Raw genomic sequence first — 14,816 nt, forward strand, 5'->3', positions numbered from 1 at the left:
CCCAGCTGAGGAGTGAGCCCTGTCATTGAGTGTCCACGTGCATGCCAACCGGTGTCCCTCTGAGGGCCCAGTGTTGCCTCTTCATTAGGTTATTTTCAGGAAAACTCTACCACCAGAGGTGTTCCCATCCAGCCCCCAGGTCTTGCCTGGCCTTCTTTCCTCCCAGCCTGTGGGCTGGGGCTGGAAGTGGGTTGGGGCAGTCTAAGGGAGGGAGGGCCTGTGTGCATGGAGCCCTCCACCTGCCCTGCCCAGCCTGGCCAATGACCTGGTGATCGTCTGTTGCTTTAAATTCCCTGCTGCCTCCACCCCATCCACTCTCCTGCTCCATTTAGAATCCGTTGGTTCTCTAAAGACTCAGTCTCCCCAAGGTCAGCTCTGTAGCTAAGCCAAGAGCGTTGCCAACCCCCTCGTGGGCGTGGTAACCAGGGCCCTGACAGTTGCATGTGGCTGGGGAGCTCGGGTGCCCCTCCACTCCCAGAATCCCCGCAACGCACCAGGGAACCTGGAGCCTTCTGCCAGAACCTTGCTGCATAATGACGTGCTGTCTCCCCGGCCCTCTTGCTGTCCCCCACAGGGTGCCGGCTGCACTGCCCTCGTGGTGGCCGTGGTGGCCCGAAAGCTGGAACTCACCAAAGCCGAGAAGCATGTTCACAACTTCATGATGGACACTCAGCTCACCAAACGGGTAAAGCACCACTGCCCACATCGTTAGGGGGGAGTCACTCCCACATGGAAGCCAGTCAGGAAGTCGTCACACTGTGCAGGTCAGGACACACCTTTCAGTGGAGGGAGGTGGGCATGTGCACACAGCCTCCACAAAGCGGGCACCATGTCTGAGCACCCCTGGCTCCTGTCTTCTCTCAAATGACTGTGCCCAGTCCAGGCAACCAAATAATTATCCTGATAATTAAATCTATAGCATACAATGGTGTCACCCGCCCCCTCGCCTAATGGCTGAATAAATCAACCAGCATGAGGTAATGGTTTTGTTTGTGCTCCAATGTTTTCATGGTTCTCATTAGGAAGGGCAGTAGAGAGTCTTAAACATGATATTGGAAATGTATCTAAATCCAGTCCTTTAAAAAAAAAATCATTAATGACACTCATCACAGCAGAGCCCACTTTCCTAAATAATGTTCATCAAAACGCCACCATCCGATTCTCCCTTTTTGGATTTTCTGGATAATGTTTCTCACTTGTACCCTTATGCAAGTGGTTAAGGAGGCTGAAGCACTGAAAATATGCAGGAATGGGGAAATCATTTAGCTGCTCGAAGTCTGACACCCCACTGAATTGTCAGAGAAGAAAAGGCCCATTAAGAAGAGACAGAAATGAGCCTTCCAGGAGAACAGCAGGCCAAATGAGCAAGGCAGGAGCTGTTTATTTAATGACAGCTTTTATGGAAAATTCTTTAGAGTTGCAGGCTGAACGAAGGTCAGTAATATGATTTCCTGCAGACACCCCTTTTGGTGAGACGAGAGTCAGAACCTGGTCCTGGGGTCTTAGCTGCTGTAACAAGCCCTTCTCATTTGGAACGAAAGTGGATTAGGAGATTCATGGGCAAGCACATTCTGATTTGGGCTTTTGAAAGCCAGAGAAAATATTCAGTGATTAATGTTGCAGCACAGAAAAAATATGTTAGAAATAGAGACAAAGACTGGGAGAGAACAAAGAAAGAGAAAAAGAGAAAGAGCGCTCTTAGGGAAGGCAGTGGGAGAATGTGCAGTTGCCAAGGCCTCTCCAATTTCTCAGCAGAATTATTTATGGTGTTTGATTGTTTGGTCTTTGGTTACATTTATTGACTTCTTTAAAGGGCCTCCACAGATGTCAAAAGGAACGGGTACAGGCAAACGTGCTTGTGTTGTTGACATACAGATGGTGGTGTCTGGTACTTTGTGGCCCTGAACTCTCTGTTGCAAAAAAGAAAACACGGTTGGTGGCACATGATGGCAGGCTCAAAGGTTGTGCCCATAGGGAGGCCCAATGAGTTTCACCCAGCACCCTAGAACCCGTTAGTTACCCTCCTCTAGTCCCCTAAAGCACATGCAAAAGTCATGCTCAGTACTGAGCAAGTTACAAGTTATCAGAACATCTACATGGTTGCACCTCTTCTCCTGAAATAATTCAGTGCAGGAGTGAGGGGTCAGAGAGAGTGTTGCTCTGAAACCTTCCAGAAACTATTTCCCTGGAGCAGACATTAACATCTCTCTGTTTATTCTGGCTGTTTTGAAAACCAAGGATATATGTTACATTTCATGTTCTTCCTTTGTCCTCGCCATTTTTCATTCTGTAAATCAGGCTCTAGAGGAAAATAAAGGCAAGGAAAGCCGGTTCCCTCATACGACAGGAAAATAAACATTTTTTTCTGTAATATAATTGTAGAAGGAGATGAGATTGTGGTTGCTTATTTCAGTTTCTCAAAAATGATTCTCTAAAATCTTCCTTAAGTCCACTTACTTTTTGAAATGTAGGACTAAAAATCAAATCAACAAATATTTATTGCTCACCCATGAGTGGAAGGCACCTTTTTAATCGAATAACATCTCACTTTTCTGAGAACACTGAAATCTGTTGAAATGTCCCTTTACTGTTTAATATGTTTTCCCAGAGAAACAAACAACACAAAAGCCATGGTTCTTGCAGAGAGGGGATTTTCAAAGCTGGCAGGACCAGAACTCGCAAAGGTTCTTTTATATAATTTGATTGGCAGGGGACTGGCTGCCTGCTGGCCTGCTCTGGCTTCAGCTCACCTTGCCCTGAAGCTCTGAGCAGCCCACCTTCCTACCCCTAGATACCCACTCTCTCCCTCCAAAAATAGCCAGCTGGGGTGGCTCCTTGGTCAGAGATGCTAGGCTCAGTCTACTTTAAGGTCTCAGTGAATTCTCAGAGTGCAGATGATTGTGGAGTAATTGCAAACCTCTCAGGAGAGTACAATTAGTAGATTTAGTAGATAAAAAAGCAATCTCTTACAAATACATGCAAACTTAATTCTTCAAACTTTTAAGCAAAAAACAAAGAAGAGGAATTATAACCTATGAATCATAAAACTCTTCAAATGGTTCTAGTGTTCTCTCATCCTCCCTGTGTTGCTGTAAAGGATCCAGCTTATCCTTTACCATTAGAATCACACTATTTATTTATTTTGGGGTGGGGGGAGCCCGACAGCACACATAAGAGCTCAGTTGCTGGTTTTTCTGAACCCTATGGCTTTTCTTCTTTCACTTGTATAACTTGTCATCCCTGCTGGCAATGTCATTTCTGTATTTAATGCAATCAGACCTTCCCACACGCCTTTCCAGTGTTACTGCCATTGTTATTCTATAATTATAATTTTTTTTGCTAACCTCTCGGCTACTAGATAATATATATATGTAAATGACACATGGAGAGACTGTGGAAAAGATACCAGGTCCCCATCTTCACTGAAACACTGCGCATCCCCCAACACTCCACATCCCCATTGCAGGGGTCATCTGCCTGCCAGACGACACTGTGGGTTTTGGGGCCACCACAATGGATAAGAGATGGCCCCTTTCCTCATACCTTCTGCCTCTTCTTTCTGCAAGGCAAGGTAGGCTGCCCCGACACAGTTGGCTTCAGAGGCAGTGTGGACAGGAGATGCTGTTTGCCGCGTCCTCTCTCCAAATCAAACATTTGATTGCCCCAGTGTGTGCCGCTGGCTGAGGACTGTGTCCCCTCATCCTTGCCACTGGGGTTCTTGCCCCAAATTCTTCATCCAAGTCTAATTTCCCATGACATCAAAAAGTCAAACCGAAGCCAATCCCATTTCTTCTAAACTAACGCCTTCTCCTGACTTCTCTCGTCAGCTAATGGCATCTCTGTGCCAGCCTCCAGGCCTGAAAACTTTGTAGCATCTCTGACCCCTCTGCACCCTGGACCTCACAGGGGTCCCAGCAGTTTCTGAGCCTGCTTCCACCTTACCCTGGCCTTGACTGTCCACATAGGTGGCTTCCTCCAGCCTTCCACCCCTCGCCCCTTCCACGCCTTGCAAGGTGACAGCTGCATCTGCCTTTTCTTCTCATGGGCCTCCCTTAGCCCTGACCTGTGGCACTTTGCTTCCCATGGATCTTCTTAGCTCTGAACATGCCTCCAAGCTGCTCAAGCACTTTTAATGACCTCCCTCCCCACCCACCACACACACACCCTGAACAATGCAAAGAAAATATTTCTTTAGTTATGAGCATGAGTCAAAGTTTTATCACAATCCTGCTGGGAATAAAAAAATTATAGCAAGCAAATTTAAAGATTTACTCATAGTGAGGTTATTTTATAGGAAAAGACAATGGTCCTCATTGTTATACTGGAGGCTGAAAGCCTCTGGTTAAAGGCCTCTAGACTGACTCTAAAGGACTGACGGCTGGTCGACCCCACACTGGACTCCCAGAACAAGCCTTCTCGCTTTAAAATGTATCAGATAATCGACTGAGCAGTTATCAGGAATGCAAATTCTCCCTGGATGGAGAGTGTAAACTATATTACTCACAAAGGGTCTTTCCCAGCCAGTTTGGGTCTGGTTTTCCATTAACAACAATCATAGAAATGTTAAGCAAGTGAGCTGGAAGGACCCTGAGGGGTGCGCTGCTGCACCCCAGAGATCAGTAAGGCAAGGGTGGCCCAGCCATGTGCGACCAGCTGGGTCCCAGCCAGGGCTGCAGTCGGGTGTCTGGCAGGCAGCTCTCTAGCCATAGCCCAGTGGGTTTTCCAGAGCTCTTTGGAACTTGGCATGGTGGTTAGGGCCCAAGCCTGCTGAAGAAGAAAGCCAGGTTCTCTCCAGACTAGCTGAGCATTGCCTAATAGCTTTACAGAATTAACTCCATTCACTACCATGTTGCTATGGGGAAAGAGCTTCAAACTCCAACTTTGAACCACAGAACTATATCCTCCTTCATTCCCTGCCCCAGACTCCTGCCAACCAGAGTCTGGCGTCTCCGTTCTAAGTGTTCAGTGTGAGGCCAGGCAGAAGAAAAGCCTGAACAGGGAGTATGGACTAGGGTGGGGGAAGGAAGGTGAGAGGCTAAAGCAGGGTCATGAAAGGGATGGAGGCTGGGGGAGCCCACAGAAAGTCTGTGGAAGTGAGAGAGGGTTGGCAGAGGGGAGGAGGGGACACCCCTGTGGGTCATGGACGCCTTCAGTCAAATGTCTGGGGGCATGGCTGGGCTGTGGGCTCTCAGACTGTGATGTTTATCAGGCCCCAATTCATCGAAATCAGCCGCTTGCCGGGTCTGATGTGCCTTCCTCCCTCCCTGCTTCCCTGTTCTAAGCTCCAGGTAGAAAACCTCTTCCCTGAAAAGAATCCTTGGTGCATCATGGGCATACCGATGATTTCTTTCATGGGGATCCACTAGTGGGGCTTCTGGAATTCCCACACAGGCTCTCCGTGGCTGCTGGAGGATGGGGAGGACAGAAGTGCCCTCTGCACCCCATAGATCTGTTATACTGAGTGGCAGGTCACCCTGGCAGAGAGGGCCCAAAAGCAAACCATTGATGTGGGTGATATGTCCAAGAGCACAAAGAACAAACATACATGTTCTGTTTTATCTTTTCTTTTGCTGGGGAGAGGGAAAGAAGTTGACATTTATTGGGGCACTGGGGAGATTGAGAATATTCACAGCCGTGTATTGAAGCTCACTGTGGCTGGCTCTACGCCTAGTGTTTATGCATATACCCCCCAACCCCGCAATCCACACAACAACCCCATTTCTCAGGCAGTAACACTTGCATCACTCGCTGATTCCCCACCACACTGTATTTTTCTCTGCGGCACTTATTCCTGTCCTGTCCCTACAAGATCATAAACTCCATGAGGGTGGGAGTGTTCGGGTTGCTCATCACAATTTTCTCCCATCTCAGAACTGTGTCTGCCCCATCAGAGGGGCTTATTGAATGTTGTGTGTGTTTTTGTTTTTGTTTTTTGAAAGAGTAAATTAAAAAATTGCATCTCAGGTTCAATAACTGGTCCAAGATGGAAGATAATAATTCCATTGCCTCAGTTTTCACTGAGGATTAAGGAATAATGTAAACACAAAGTGCTTAGCACAGAACCTGGCACACAGTAAGTGCTCAGTAAATGCCAGCTCCCAGGCATTATTTGCAGGATCTTAGCTGGATGACTTTCTGGCCAGGCCAGTTAATCTTAGAGTTCTCCCTAAGCATGAGCCTCTCTGGCCCCACAGAGGGAAAGCATACCAATTTTTGTGCTTTCTGGGTTTGGAGCAGAGCAGCCAGCCTTCTGTGCACATGCCACCTTCTTCTGACCACCCTTCACCCATCTGACTGAGGCCAACCTTGCGCATCCCTTATCCTTCCCAGTTTCTTGACAGCCCCAGCACCCTTTAGGTGCCCTGCCCACCAGGAGAGCTCAGAGGGCACCTAATTCAACATGTCCCAAGAAGGACACATGACGTCCACTGCCCCCACCCCAGTGATGCGCAGAGCAATCAGCCAGTGAATTGGAGGGAGAACCTGGTCACAATAGCATTTACTGTCGACCTGGGAAAGCACAGTGCAGTTAAAAGCCTATTTCTTTTTCTCTTGCAGATATTGATCTACTTAGCTTTGTGCCAGGCTTTTTGCTGGCAATTAATTTCAGAGTCAGCACCAAAGCTTGCATTTAACCTCACTTTCCCAGGGACTCAGGGGCCTTCTGGTCAGACCCATAAAGTGAGGTGATGACTACCTTTCTCAGCTGCCCAGGGCTTCCATGTGGGCTGAAGTTCAGCAGCAGACCTGGACTCCCTGTTCTCTCATATGCTGAGTGAGGGCCATGCCGATTAAAAAAAAAAAATCGAATGTCTTTTCCAACTCCTTGACTGGAAAACAGGAAATAATTTTGTTTGTGCAGAGGTGACGTCTAGTCAGGTCTTTCTTCAGACCACATGGAAACCTTTTTCTCTCCGTGGTTCTTGTTTTAACTGTGCCATAAGCCATTTGTGTGATTCTGGCCCTCATACCCTATATCGGAAGCTGTTTGCTGTAGTTTTTAAAGGCGGTCTGGGTTAGATGATAATAACCAATTGTACAGTTTACTTACATCCACATCGACTCCATTTGCCATCTATAGTCTTCATCTGTGTCTTGGCTTCTTCCTCAGTAAAATTGGGCTAGTCCCAGTGTTGCTGTGAGGGTTCACTGAGTTCACATATGTGATGTCTGCTCACACGTGTACCTGCACCTGCTAACTATCAGCCGGTACCCACACACCGTCAGCACCATCATCATCACCTCCTTTGGGCCTCGTAAACAACCTCTTGGGGAAGGATTTATTTTTCCCATCTTACAGATAATTAAGCATTTATTCCTAAACTCCTTGATCACTAGTGGAACAAAGATTCATTCATAGGCTTTCTAATGTTGAAGGTTTGTTCCACACCAACCTACAGATAGCTGTCATTGGGTCCATCAGTGACATGCCAGGTGGGAATACTAGTATTCCAAAGAGGAGACTCTGGAAACTGGGACTCTGCTCATGATTCTGAACACAGGGGCAGGCTCTCCCCTCCTGTTTCTCTGTGAGGCTTCCGTGGAGGAGGGACACCAGGGAAACTGAGGAAATCACATGTCAGCTTCCCTCTCCTTGCAAAGGCTCTCAGCAGTATTCACACTGCCCAGAGAGAGGCTTCCCTTTGGTGCGCTTCTTTTGCTAGAAGGCTTCTGTTCATGCCAGGCCCTGGACAGACCCCCAGGGACCACCTCTTCTCTGCTTCCCCCGCTTCACCTGGACATGTACGATTTCCAGCTGCTATTCACTACCACCTGCTTCCTTTCAGTCAAGAAAGTACCAGAGGTGGGCAATTAAGTCACTTAAAACCATATTCACAGTGGATTTTTACTGCACAAAAAAGCAATATTTATGTCACTTAGACATTTCTGAGAAGACTTAGCTGTTCTTTTAAAAACATCCCTTCAATGCCAATGAAAAAAATACAATCTAGCCTTAGTAATAAATCTTTAAAACATACACACACAAAAGTTATCAGCCTGCAAAACAATGTTTCCTTGGCCTTCCCACACATCTCAGCATTTTAACAAAGTCCCATCTGTTGGTGTCAGTCTGAAGAAGCAGGCCTGTGTGCTCCCATTTTATTAAAATGCTTTCTGGCCAGTAACCCGATTTCTACTAGGCTGGCCTACTTACTCCCAGGCCTGGGGCCTGTGGGCCTGTGCCAATTTGCATGGCTGACAGAAGTGGGACCGGTTAATCAAAAATCTGTTTAACTGTGCTTAATAAGAAATGTTTCCTCTTGCTCTCGTTACTAATTGCTGAAGATGTCTGTGTTTGGATTAAAACTTTGTCCCCTGCCATCTGGAAACCATTGATATGTCTCAGCTCAGCCGTGAGCTGGGTGATATCAGTGGTTTCCATGTCAACAGATGATAGCGTCGCATGTGGAAACGTGTGATCGCCGCTCACAGCGAAGGAGCCAGCCCTGGAAACGACGCAGCTCTGGTTTCACACCTAAATATTGTCCCGATTTTCAGGCACTGCTTAGAAATTGTCTCAATATGCCAATTACGTTTACATGTGGAATTACCAAAGTATCAGTGTTGTTTGTCCATTTGGGGAAGGAAACACTGGACTTGTTGAGACCTGTGCTTCCATCCGGTAGGAGAGACATTTCCTCAAAGAGGACTTTTAAAATCTCCAGCCGATAGAAAATCTGTTTACTCTTTGAATCCAAGAAATGTGTCATGCGCACTTGACAAAGTCTCAGGGAGAGCGAGGAACTCTGCAGGCAAGGGCAGGAACCGTATATATTTATGTATTCAAAGGCTGCCCCAGGCCTCCGGGTCTGGGTGATAAGCCTGTCTAAATATAGCATCCGCAGCAGCAGTCGAGAGGCAGCCCTGAAATAATTAAGAAAGAAACAAGAAATACCCCTCGACTTTGGCTCCAGCCTGTTATGTCCAGGCCTGGATTAACAAGGGATGAATTTTAGTCATCCTTTCTAGAGTTCATGATTTGATTAAAGAACTAGATGATGACACAATGGTTTCCTTATAAGGTCGACTGTATCAGCACACCAAAAAACATCTGTCAACCTGAGAAAAGGAACATGATTGTGACCTGCTTTGTTTATTTTCCCTTAGATCAAGAATGCTGCAGCCAATGTCCTTCGGGAAACGTGGCTAATCTATAAACACACAAAGCTGCTAAAGAAGATTGACCACGCTAAAGTCAGGAAGCACCAGAGGAAGTTTCTCCAGGCTATCCACCAGTGAGTATTCTGGCTGCTCAGCACCAGATGCCCAAATGGGGGTGGAGGGACCCCGCAGCTCTCAGGGTCTCCCTGTACACTCAGGAGGCACATTCTGCTCCACTCAGCACACTCAGGATGGTGAACCAGACCCAGATCAGTGTGTTTATTCCTTTATTGCTCTTGCCACTTCCAGGCTGCCATGGAAGGTAAAAGCTAGAGTCAGAGCCTCTACGGACTTATATTCTGCACACCCCCTCCCCCCCACATCCCAACTCAAAGCAGAACAAATGGTGGTTAGTGCTTTCTTAATAAGAGAGGTATTAAAAGTATAGCAGAAAAGCAGAGGATGGAAACATTTATTCTTACCTGAGACTTGGGGAGACCGTGGAGGCGGAGAACAGGGCACTGGAGGTGGAAGGCACAGACATAGAAGCAGGGAGATGATCTGAGAGTAGCTGAAGTGACGGAAGGTAAGTATGCATGAGGATGAAACTTGGGGGCCTGGCAGCCCTTGATGCTGCTCAGTTGTCCCCCACATTCAAGGTCCCTGTGTTAGGTTCCAAAATCAAAATGGATGGCAGTAGATGTGGAATTGGCTCCTGGGGCCAAACCTTAACACATATTTGAAGGGTGTGGCTGTGGCAACTCTTTCCCACAGACTAAGGAGTGTCAAGATGGAGCAGAGGAAGCTGAGTGACCAAGCCAACACCCTGGTGGACCTTTCCAAGGTGAGTGGCAAAGTCCAAAGATGTCCCAAAGGGTCCTCAGACACTGGCATTTAGACATCTCGGGCGTGACTGCAAAGACCTTGTTATCTTCAAATTGCATTGCAGGACCAGGAAAGCTAAGGACAGTTTCTCCTAAAAAAGAATCAAGGTTCAGATGCTTGACATTTGCAATCTACTAGTGTGGCTTGCTGTCTTTTAAAACCTGACATTTGTTTCTTTTCTTTTTTAGTTGCTTTCCTTCTTTTTCAATTAATATTTTTAGTGGTGGTAAAATATAACAACATTTCCCATTGTCACGGTTTTTAAGTGGCATTAAGTACATTCATGTTACTGTGCAAACATCACCACCATCCATCTCCAGAACTCTCCTCATCTGCTGACTTGGAACTGTGTGCCCGTGAAACAATAACTGCTTTGTTCTGCTTTGAGTTTTAATGGTGTGTGTGTGTGTGTGTGTGTGTGTATGTGCGTGCGCGTGCGTGCGTGCGTGCATGTGTGTGTGTGTGTGTGTGTGTGTTAGAACTTGAGTCCTTAGAGGCTCTGACTCTAGCTTTTACCTTCCATCCTCCCCCCATCTCCTGGCAACCACCATCCTACTTTCTGTCTCTATGAATCTGACTGCTCCAGGCTCCTCAGATAAGTAGAATCATATTGTATTTGTCTTACTGGGGCTGACATTTGTTTCTTCAATTCAGTTGCTCAGGTTTGTCTTGGCTTGGAATTAATGAGCCGACCTACTAAATCTTTGTAGTATGTTGCTTTCCTCGCTGTCTTCTGAGGACTTCCTGGGGATGAGCTAGAGTCTGTTCACAGGGGTAAAGCCCGCTGACAAGGACTGAATTGTGATGATGGCGACGGCGTTGCCTAGTTCCCACCCAGAAAGATCCTGCAGTTTGCTGTTATAATTAGAAATTCTTTTCCCTCCATCTTTCAATCCTTACCACCCAGGCTTTCTGGCAGTGCATTGGTGGTGGTGGGTGCGTTTCTTTACTTCTCAATAGGCAGACAACCTACGATGAGATGCCAAGAAAGAGAGTCCTCCTTTGAGAACTCTGGGGCTTGACATCACACTGTCACCCTGCATCTCTGCCATAAACATGGGAAGACGCTCACTGCTCTTGCAAGTCACTGAATGAAGGCAGGAAGTCTGCACGGCACACAGGGCCAAGTATGGGCACCATGAAGAAAGGCGCCTTCTTCTCAGGCCTGCTCCTCACAGCCTTTTCATAGAAATTGTATATCAAGTGTACTGGCAACGCCAGGTTGCCAGAACATTCCAACAGATGTCAAATATCATAATGGAACATGTTCCCTGGGTAAGAAAGAGAAACTCCCTCAGGCAAAATAAACACCCTTTGAAAAGAGGGAGCCATCAGAAACAGTGAAGCTGTTAGGTTGTGTGCAGGCACCTCGTCCAGGGAAGGGATCACGCCAAAGTAAAGGCCCCTAGCCTGGGAGGGCTTCAGGCTGGAATGGGTGGCCTCTGCAGGTGGGTACAAGCCCGCAGGCTGAGTGATCTTGGAGGAGGGGTTGAGGTGCATGTGGGTCTCCCGTGATCCTGCAGGTGGGATGGGTGAGGGACTGCTTGAGGGCAGGAGAGAATCCCCTGGGGTCTTAGGTATGTTGATTAACACTCTTGGGTTCCGGCTCAGAACCCAGGGTCAGAAATCGATTGACAGTAGATTTTAAAATGGGGGCATTTATTATGAGGATAGAAGGGAGTCTCATTCCAGGCAGAACCTTGAAGCAGGTACATGGCCAGACTGTAGGAAAGAACTAACTAGAACTAAACATTGGGAGCCCACACCTACGAAGTATTCGCTCACCATCTCATTTATCTCTTTCTGTTCAAGTGTGTGCTTCAGCCTCCCTGTCTTTCTCGCTGTCTGGACAGCTGTCTGTACCTCCTGTCTCTGTGGCGGGCCCCTACCCAGAGCCCCATGTGCTTGTTCTAGGCACAGGTAAAGGCAATTGTCCTCCTATTGGTCTTAATTCTAAATTCTCAGAAAAGATGAAGAGATTGGCCAGTTAAGGGTCACGTGTCCAGCCTTGGACCAACCAGCTGTGATCCAGAGAAGTGGGGGGAGGCCCACCCTGAGAGGCTCAGGAATGGCCAAAAAAGATGCCTCGAGATCTTTCTTCTATGAGCGGCAGTGTTTCCCACCTCACCGCTCAGCTGACTGGCCACACTGGCTGATGCTCTGGGAATTTCAGGCAAACCAAACTTTCAGGCCTGCCTTTCTTTCGCACCACCCCGCCTGTCACTGAGATGAGACCCAGCACAGAGCAGACTGGGGTAAAGACTCACTGAAGTGTAAGAGGCTCATGTGAGTTGGGTGGAGGAACGAAGCCTTTAGTGATCAGGGAACAAATTGCCTGGAAAGAAGGGGTGTGGAGGGAGTGTCAATCAGGACTTCCTTGGGAAGGCAGTGGTGTCAGACCTGGGGTATCTGATGTCCAGCCAGTCTTTGTCTTTTCCTCCAGGAGGCTCACCCAAGGTCCTGGCAGTTGCTTACCATATTTCACATTGGTCCACATTCCCCCTGGCACCCTGGCAGCAAGCGACAGATCAGGCTGACAATAACATGTCTTTTCTGTCTGTGCTTCACCCCACCCCCAACTCACGCTTCCCCAGTCCTTAGGACCTCTCTAGATTAGGAAAATGGCATGTGGCTTCCAAATATTACTTTCTGTCTTGACCAGCTCTCTTACAGATCAGAGGGGAGGGTTGGAACTCTTTGCTAGCTTCATCTTCTTCAATTTAGGTTAAAAAGCATTTCTAACATCTAAGGTTCAAGTCATCAAATAAATACCTGTGACAATGCTTTGTGAACTGTGAAGGTGTTGCAAATGTAGTTCTGATGGTGAACATAGATGAGGAAACCAAGAAGCCAAGGGACAAAGTGACTGTCCCAAGTCAGGCCGTTGGCGAGTGACAACGCTGAGGCTGAGACCCAGGGGTCTGGGCTCAGTCGGATAAGTTTGTGGTATGTCCACAAACCCCAGGAAGAAGGTGCACCTGAGGAGGTTCAGTGAATTTTAATTGATGAAAGATGCACTTTTACTTGGGAAGTCACCCTCTCCTCCAGGGGATCTTGCACAGCTGGGCTGCCTCATTCCGCCTCTTTGCCGCTCTTCTGCTGCCCTAGAGGGTTTCCTCACGTGCCTTTCACCAGCTGGGAAGGGATCAGCCACCCTTTCATCCCCCCTTTTTCCCGGTTCGCCTCCAGCTTCTCATATTGTTGCCACCTTCCTTTATTCCTCTTTTTTTCTTTTCCTCACCTTATTTCCTACTTCTTGGTCCTGGAGCGCCCAGGAATTTTGCATCTTCCTGGAGTAACTTGACTCAGGTGAAGGGATCAGTGTGTCACTGGCACATGGCAAGAAGTCCCAAGAGTGAAAGTGGTTAGGGTGGGGTGCTGCAGCCTCAGGAAGCTCACTCCTAATGCCAGAGCATGACGACCTTCTCCTTAGTCTGATGTCACGTGTTAATTTTCGGGCAGAAGTGTGGCTGTCACGTAGATGAGGACTGCAGACCAACCCAGGAAGCCAAATTATAATCAGAAACTTGCCTGATGAGAGTGGAGTCGGAACCATGGGATGTAGCTACTGAGCGCTTCGGAGCCTGCTCGATGGTCCTGGCTGGAACTCAAGTGGTTTAGTTGTAATTCAGTGAATTGCAATTGAGGGATATTTATAGGTGGGGTTGAGAGGAATTCATGTGGGTGACATGTGAGGGGTGAGGGATAGGCGGACACCTCAGTTTCTGGTTGGGATCATAGAGTGAATGGCAGTGCCTCTCATGGAGACAGGAAACACTGGCAAAGAAGACTTAGGAAGGAAAAAGGTTCATTTGGCACGAGCTCCCTCTATTCAGCTCTCTTTTGACCTAGTTTTATGACTAAACTTTCAGAAGGCAAGTTTATTATGTTTAAATATTATTTTATTTCCATTCCCTGAGCACATCCCATATTTGCTCCCCTGCTCTCATGACCTCCTTCAAGTTCATTCACAAAATCAGTATGGGGCACCTGTTCTAAGGAGCTGTGCCTTGTGCTGAGCCCCTTAGAAGTCTTTTCTTCAGTCACTCAGGTCTCGCTAGAACCATCTAAATCATCTAGACATATGGGTCTCTCTGAGAAACCATCTAGATATATGGAAATAATTTGTGGCAAAAAAGACCTTTCCCACCATCAGCAAAACTCCTACCTGGGCCAAAGGATGGAAGGGATGGTGGTTTTTACCTGTGCCCATATTTTGCTCATTTGTTCTACCAACATCTTTTAATACCAATCACGAACACAGAGTCCTCTGCTAAGCAAGTGTGTGTGTGGACACTCATCATCAAGATACTAGTTAGTAGTTAGTTGAGCATCTCATCTCAAAATGTTGGTTGAGCATCTTCTATGTGCCAGACCCTGTTTTTTGCCCTTGGGATGGATCAGTGAACACAAAAGCCGAGGTCCTGCCCTCAAGGAGCTCACCTTCCAGTGGGCCATGACAGACAACTACAATAAGCAGAAGAAATGGCAAAGTGTCCAGTGTGTTTGAACGTGGTATGAATAAAAGGAAAAGTTGAGCAGGGTTAGTGGGATCGGGATGGGTGGGGACAAGTGTCCTGTTAAGCAGGATGTGAGAGGGGCTTTACTGAGAAGTATTGTCCAGGGAGGCCAGGGTACTGGCTGAGAGCTACGTGAGAGAAGCACTGATAGGGTGGGCCCCTGGAGCACTGGGAGACAGCACTGGTGCAGAGGTTTATTGGGGGCTGGGTTGCTGTCAGGGAGTGAGGGAGCAGGATGGGGCAGAGGGAGAGTGTGAGCTGTGATGTGATAGACAAGGGCCTCAGACAACTGAGGGGAACATGGGAGGT

General features: G+C 47.6%; 1 protein-coding gene and 1 long non-coding RNA gene across 8 annotated transcripts in view; one reads left to right on the forward strand and one right to left on the reverse strand.

The window, feature by feature from the left end:
- The window catches only part of KCNN3 (potassium calcium-activated channel subfamily N member 3), a 155,391-nt gene that overhangs the window by 131,522 nt on the left and 9,053 nt on the right, over positions 1 to 14,816 (forward strand). For all 7 annotated transcript variants that reach the window (XM_037498372.2, XM_054691350.1, XM_054691351.1 and 4 more), the window contains 3 exons: positions 575 to 685; positions 9,109 to 9,236; positions 9,877 to 9,946. In XM_037498372.2, coding sequence (XP_037354269.1) covers positions 575 to 685; positions 9,109 to 9,236; positions 9,877 to 9,946 — 309 coding nt within the window. The remainder of the gene's footprint in view (positions 1 to 574; positions 686 to 9,108; positions 9,237 to 9,876; positions 9,947 to 14,816) is intronic.
- On the reverse strand, positions 9,380 to 10,776 carry LOC119235205 (uncharacterized). Its single transcript, XR_005122807.2, has 3 exons — positions 10,613 to 10,776; positions 9,585 to 10,078; positions 9,380 to 9,412 (listed from the first exon to the last, which is right to left on the reverse strand). It is a non-coding gene; the product is annotated as an uncharacterized LOC119235205 (long non-coding RNA).

The sequence above is a fragment of the Talpa occidentalis genome, unplaced genomic scaffold (assembly GCF_014898055.3).
Source record: "Talpa occidentalis isolate TD23 unplaced genomic scaffold, MPIMG_talOcc4v2.1 talOcc4.9, whole genome shotgun sequence".
NCBI lineage: Eukaryota > Metazoa > Chordata > Mammalia > Eulipotyphla > Talpidae > Talpa > Talpa occidentalis.